Source organism: Triticum dicoccoides, chromosome 2A, assembly GCF_002162155.2.
Source record: "Triticum dicoccoides isolate Atlit2015 ecotype Zavitan chromosome 2A, WEW_v2.0, whole genome shotgun sequence".
Classification (NCBI taxonomy): Eukaryota; Viridiplantae; Streptophyta; class Magnoliopsida; order Poales; family Poaceae; genus Triticum; species Triticum dicoccoides.
Window position 1 is genome coordinate 59,359,691 of NC_041382.1, and position 6,963 is coordinate 59,366,653.

Sequence of the window (6,963 nt, forward strand, 5' to 3'; positions counted from 1 at the left end):
TGAACTTTTTGCCGATCCTAGACACATGTCTTGTGAACATCCATAAACTTTTTTTGTAATATAATATTTTGAAACATCTAAATATTTTTTTTTGGAAAAGTGGAGCATGGGAGCACCTGATGATATTTCTCCCATGTGATTTCTCAAAAAAAAGAAGATATTTCTCGCATGTGGCGTGGCGCCGTCCGGTGAGAGGCAAAACCGTTTTGCTTTTGCCGTCCCCCGCCGAGGCCACACCTCTCAAACTTCGATTTCTTTTCTCTGGCCCGAGCCTTCCCTCCCGAGTTCCGACCGACCGACCGACCGGCCCATGTCGACCCCGCGGCCGCAGCCCCCGGCGGCGACCCTGCGCGGCTTCCTCGACGCGCACTTCGCCTCCGCCGAGGACCTCACCGCCGCGCCGGCCCTCGCCGAGCTCCTGCGCCGCGAGTGCGCGGGGCTCGAGGCGTCCCTCCGCCGCCTCGAGGCGCAGCTCGCCTCCGGCTCCGCCTCCTGGCTCGCCCGCTCGGCCGAGGCCCGGTCGGGCCTCCGCCGCATCCGCTCCGGAGGTCCGCTCCCCTAAACTAAACCCTAGGGTTTTGCCCCTGTTCCGACTCATTCGGTTCCCTGTCGCGGATTTGGCTCGGGGTCTCAATGGGGGTTCCTTGTTCTGTTCGTAGGAGGAGACATCCCTGCCGGGGACCAAGGGGACGCGAGCGCTCCGGGCGTGGAGCTGCCGGCGATCGTGCGGGAGATCCAGCGGATCGACACCATTCGTCTCTACGCGGGTGAGCGTTTGTTCCTCTCTTCGTGTCATGCTCTCCTAACTGTGAAGTTGCACGATCTGACTAATTGGGGATCCTACATTTCCCGAAGGGAATGTTTTAGATTTTTTTTGATATAATGAGGAATGTTTTAGATGATTAATCGTTTAGCTTTTCAGAAAACAGTAGCTGTGGGAAAAAATTAGATTGTGAGTGGTTTTACCTGTCAAATTTCGCTCTGAATCTGGTATGTTAGCCAGTTATGCTTGATTGGATCACAACTCACAAGTGGTTTTACCTGTCAAATTTCGCTCTGAATCTTGTATGTTAGCAAGTTATGCTTGATTGGATCACAACTCACAAGGGGGCATGTCAACAGTTTCTCTGTCCAAAGATAGTGCTTGCAATATGGTTTGCTCATACCTCACACTACTTTGATGACTTGATCTAACACCAAAAGGAATGCATTAATTCCCAACCGAACGTCCAACTGAGGGACTGACCATGTGAACTGAGGGGGCAATCCATGTAAAGCTCTTACTCAGTTGAGTAGTTCCTCGCCAAATAAACTAGTACCAGCATTCAGAATTTCCTGAATAAATGTCGTCTTCCACAGATCATAAAACTGGTTGTACCAGTTATAACAGTTTTAACTGCTTAAATTTGGTGTGATCAGTTTACCTTCCTGCAATGTGCATGACCACAAGTAATTTGTCCTTTTCTGCAAAAAGAGAACCTCTTTGGTGTGGTAGATGTCCCTATTGTATTATTATTTCTCCTTCCATGTCCTCCTAGTATGATGTAGGATTTTATAGTGCTTTCTATAACTTTGCTGTGCTGACATTCCAGAAGCTACTCTACAGTTGGAAGCTCTGGTTGGTAACCTAGAAGATGCAGCATATTCCATTGTTAGACAGGCCTCAAAGTTGAACCTGTCATCAGTACTTCGCCGGGCATCAAACGTAAGAACCTTTTGTCTTCCCTTTCTCCTTTCGCCGTTCTGGATGAAACTAATAATAGATTATGCTCATATAGGCCTCTCAGCAGTAATCCTTCATTAAGTGTTACTCTTTCTTTTCTGTAATGTAGGGGGTGGAACGGAAGCAAGAAAAGTTGCTCCAGGCTGTTGATGCTGTGAGAGATATTGAGCGAGAATTGGTAAGGATCAGCACAAGTAGGCCACAGTGGACAAATCTTATAGTGGCGGTTGATTCAAGAGTGGACAAGACTCTAGCCATTTTGAGGCCTCAAGCACTTACAGATTATCGAGCTCTACTTGCTGCACTAGGCTGGCCACCTTCCTTGTCTTCACCTGACATGGAGAAGGATAAGTACTCCCAAGTTCCAAATCCCCTTATCTTGATGAATGAGGCAAATAAAGAGAAGTATTCTGAAAGCTTTCTAGCACTGTGTGCTCTACAACATGTGCAAGCCAACCGTGAAGTGCGTCAATGCCAGATGCCAGCGGCAACTACTCCTAGCCTGTCAGATTGGAAGTACTTTGATAAAACTGCGTGCCTCGATAATGGACTTTGGGCAATTGATGAATTGGTCCACCCTATTGTGTCAAGGATGGAATATCATTTTTCTAAATGGTCTGAACAACCAGAGTTTATTTTTGCTCTTGTTTACAAGATAACAAAGGATTTCATGGATGGAGTGGATGATGTACTGCAGCCTTTGATTGACAAAGCAAGACTTGTGGGCTTAAGTGCCAAAGAATCTTGGGTAACTGGAATGGTAAAAATGCTTCTAGGATACCTTGAGACGCAAATTTTCCCACCCCTTGTCACCGCTTATCATCGTACTGATGACAAACTTGAAGTACATTCATCTTGGATGCATTTGAATGACCAGATGATTACTTTTGATAAAAGGATGCAGCTGCTTGCAGATTCAGGAATTCAGAAAGTTGCATTGGTTTCTGAAGGGCTCTCAAGGTCATTATCTGTCTTTTCAATATACGTTGGACATTCTGATTGGCTTCGGATATGGGCTGATATAGAGCTTAATTCTGCACAGAATAAGCTCAAGTCTGAATTAGAGGATGAGGCATGTTGGTTATGTAGTATTGATCCTCAGGATGAGCTTGGTCACCAGGAAACCACTGCTAGATTTCTTCTGTCTACGAGAGAAGATTACAAAGCTCCACCTGTTTCTGAATTTGTCGTCAAAACTGCATCAACGATGATTGAAAGAAGTCATGCTCTGCCAACTAAGGGGACGAAGATGCAGTATTGCAGATCCACTTCAGTCCAGTTCTTGAATGACTTCTTTGTTTTGTTGCATGAGGGATGTGAGGCATTGCAGTTGCCAAATACAGCTTTACAAGATGAGTCTCTGTTGAAAGCTTCCTATGCAATTAATGCAGCTAGATATTGTGAATATGTTGTTCGGGAATGGGGTGAAGATACCGCCTTCATGGAGCTGGGTGCGCATGGGAATTATGTTGATGGAAACCAAGAACAAATCCACAAACACAGTGCCCAACGTCAGTGTTCTTTCTTTGCAGACGAGATTGCCTTTTTGGTTAAGCTAGGGACTGATTTTCTGGAACAGATCATGTCCTCCATCCTGATTGAGTTTGAAGACCTGTCCTGGGACTACGTCCAAAGCATTGGATCATCAAATGAACAAAACCAACCAGATGATCAGGTTCCTGATGAAGAAAACCTAGAGGTATTGCCTGGATTCGTCGCCAGCCTAGAAGTCCTGAGAGAGCGAACCACGAAGCTGAAGCTGTATCTCAACTCCAAGGATTTCCTTGACCTGTGGAGGAGCATAGCAGAAGGTCTCGACTACTTCGTGTACAGCAGCATACGGTGGGGCCAAGTGAAGTTCTCTGACCCCGCAGTCGTGCAGCTGAGAGTCGATACCAAGGCCCTCCTCCGCATCTTCAGGCCCTACTGTTCCAGACCTGAGGCCTTCTTCCCGTTTGTAACCGACTCTCTGAAGCTGCTGACCATGCGAGAGACAGACGCCCAGTATTTTCTGGAAGCGCTCAAGAAGGGGAAGGACAACGGCAAGTCTGGCCTGAGGCAGCATGGGTTGCACCATGTGGATGCTAGCCAGGCCGTGAAAGTCCTGAGAAGCAGGAAGTCTGGTGGATAATCTTGTTAGTATAACACGTTGCTGAGACCTGTAGGTGACAGACAAGAAAGAAGCTGATCTTGCCGTGCCGGTGCAGACTGTCCCGATGTCCTCCTTCCAGGAAGCATAATGGGAACCCTACCCTGATGACCGACTTGACTGACAACACAACACCACCATCTTCTTCTGCAGAAAAAGATGTACACAGACTAAAGCGTGCTGCATTTCAAGATCAACCTGTGCCCGCACCCTGCTTCCAGGAAGCTGATGATAAAGGAGGAGGCAAACAACTTTCTTACGTGCTACTCACTGGATTGACGTGACGACGTCTGTGACAAATTGGAGGTAATGACAACACGACCGGGTGACAGATTTCCGCCATCTGTCGGCGTACTATCCTGCTTCCTGCTTTGACTGACCTGATCACGGTCAATCTAAGCACGTCGTCGTCGTCGTCATCGTGATCGTGGTGCACCGCAAACATAGATTGAATTATTCAGACGCCTACGTCACTGATGAAGATTTCGTCAGCTTACTTACTTTCTCTGGCTATACAGCCCAAAAAAGTCAGAGCCATGTAGGACGGTTCCGTTGGCTGTTGCGTCGTGTATTCATCAGATCCGACGAAATTAGGACCATATCTAATCGGTGGATTGTTTTATGGTATTTGATTCGTTGTCCTGTCATCCAGTGGGTAGACCAGTTCAACCGCTTACGTCTGCTCCGTTTGTTGAGAATTCAGGAATCGGCATATAAAACTGCATGCAGGTCCATCATCGGATCGCCTCGCCGGCTTGACTTCCATTCAATTTTCGCTGTATGCGTGATGCGTCGATAGGGGGGCAAATAGAGGTCAATGTGTGTAATGGGGGTGAGCTGTGCACAGGCGGAGCCATTGACGGTATCCAAATGGCGACTGTTTGGAGCAGACGCCGTAGAACGTACGAAGTGTACAAATACTAGTGGTAGTCAATCCTAAGAGATGTCACTTGAACCACGGTGATACTGTCCGCTTTTCACACATGCCCGGTTCTTAATTGCCATGGAACCAACTTCTGCAATATGCACCAGCTTCGGCAATTCCAGGTTTTTCTTCTTCCACCGCCCTCTCTGTTTCTTTAGCTTCATTGATCAGGACCGTCCTACGAAAATATGTACGAATTGTGAGAACATCGGAATGTTATAGGGTTTCAAAAATGTATGAATAGTAAATGTAAGACGTTTTGGCAGGAATGAAGGGAGTACATAGGAATATTATAGGGTTGCATGCGCAGAACAGAGGTTAGTGGAAACACGAGAATTTTGTAGAATCCAGTGTTTAATCTGCAAGAATACGAAAAAACACTTTAATCATAAAAGCATAGTCAAACCAAGATAAAACATATGAAAAAGTAAGGTTAGTTTGTTGTTATCTAATTTGTGACCTTTGCCTTGTTCTTACTGCATTTCCCCGGAACACGCACAAGTCATGTTTGTCATTTGTATTAAGATCTAAAAAGAGCATTTACAAGAGTATGTAAAATAGCCATCGAAGAAAAATAGAAGTTTGAGTGGATTGTATTTTTTTTCTTGTGAAACTCAAAGCAAAGAAGAAAATCTCAATTTTTATATAATCAATTTCTTTGAACCAAATAGATAAATTGTGTCACCAATTTTTTCCCTATGTCTATGTTTTTTCTCCATTTCCCTATGAAACATATAGGCCCTTACAATTCAAGGATGACCCGCACATGAATACACATAACTGCAAATGAATTGGATTTGTGTTAATATGCTTATGTCTTAGTTGACTGACAAATCGGTTTTGTTAAAAAAAAATCTAGTGAAAAGGCTAAAAAATATTCTAGCGAAGAAGGGAAAAAATAGTATAAATCTACTGAAAAAATATAATCTCACTAATTGAGAATTAACTAATTGCCGGTCCATTTTACAATTTACAAATATATTCGTACACATAAACTTGTAGATTCATTATTGTATCGCCTCGGTCGTCCTCAATGCGTGATGTGTTAGGAAAATGAAGAAGAGGTCAGTGTATGGCGGTGAGCTGTACGCAGGCAAGCCATTGACGGTATCCAAATGTCAATAGTCAGACACCGTAGAACGTACGAAATATCATTTGAAATGTTAACTAACAAGAGCGCCATATCCAAACACTAGTAGAAAAAACTCAATGTGAGATGGCCATCCTGCCCATGCTGATTCTTGTCTGTTGGGAAATTTGGCACGAAAGAAATTGCTGCACATTCAGAGGAAAAGAAGCCAATGGAGAGGATGTCATCAAGAAAATCAGGCTAAGCATAGAGCTATGGCGTTTTGGCCGGAGCAAAGTGTTTTGAGCACCCCTTTGGGACAAGTGATGCGAGAGATTAGCCTAGGGTAGAGCCTATGGACATTCTTCCTCTCTTTCTTGAACTCTTTCATCCACCCGATCACTTGATCAACCTTGTTTCCGCTCTCCTCTGCTAAATCAATGAAATGCCAGCAGCTTGCTGGGTCTTTCAAAAGAAAAAAAGATGGATCCCGCGAGATGTCACGTGAACCACAACAGTACCGTCCGCCTCACACTTGTTCGCTCTTGTCCTTCCGGGTACCAATTTGCCATGGAAGCATGAGGGACACCAACTTATCATTCCAGGTTTCCTTTTCTTTTTCTTTTTGGGTTCTTCGCTGTGGAGGGTTTCGAAAATGTACGAATAGTGAAACCACACGAATATTATAGGGTTGCATGTGCAAAACAGAGATTTGTGAAAACACGAGCATTTTACAGAACTGAGGGTTTGATTAGCAGGAATATGACGAACACTTTATAATCCTAAAAAAGCATGCTCAACACTCAAATCAACTTTAAAGCATATGCAAAAGGTAAAGGTAGGTTGTCATTGTGCAACTTATGAACTTTGCCGTGGCCGTAGTGCATAGAAATGCCAAAATAGAAGATTGAATGGATCGTAAAATTTCTTTTTTTCTGAAAGTAAAACCAAAGAAAAAATCATCCTCTTTTGTATATGCCTTTTTTTCTGAATCAAATGGATACATTGTTCCACCAAAGCCAAATTTCCTGTTTTTTATGATTTACCTCCATTTCTCTATGAATCAAAGAGGACCTTACCATCCCGTGATGACGCAG

At 44.5% G+C, this 6,963-nt stretch overlaps 1 protein-coding gene across 1 annotated transcript; it reads left to right on the top strand.

Annotated features, from left to right (window-relative positions):
- The first annotated feature begins 283 nt into the window (after positions 1-283).
- LOC119353215 (RINT1-like protein MAG2L) lies at positions 284-4,548 on the top strand. Its single transcript, XM_037619811.1, has 4 exons — positions 284-548; positions 660-767; positions 1,593-1,705; positions 1,833-4,548. Exons 1-4 carry the CDS (start codon positions 311-313, stop codon positions 3,852-3,854), a joined length of 2,481 nt encoding a protein of 826 aa, XP_037475708.1. The 5' UTR covers positions 284-310; the 3' UTR covers positions 3,855-4,548.
- Positions 4,549-6,963: the final 2,415 nt, after the last annotated feature.

What these genes read in the sequence shown, in the direction of transcription:
- LOC119353215 (XM_037619811.1), top strand. Translation starts at nt 311, where the DNA reads ATGTCGACCCCGCGGCCGCAGCCCCCGGCGGCGACCCTGCGCGGCTTC. An exon ending in CCGCCGCATCCGCTCCGGAG is followed by an intron (nt 549 to 659) that starts GTCCGCTCCCCT and finishes TTCTGTTCGTAG; the next exon opens with GAGGAGACATCCCTGCCGGG. An exon ending in CACCATTCGTCTCTACGCGG is followed by an intron (nt 768 to 1,592) that starts GTGAGCGTTTGT and finishes CTGACATTCCAG; the next exon opens with AAGCTACTCTACAGTTGGAA.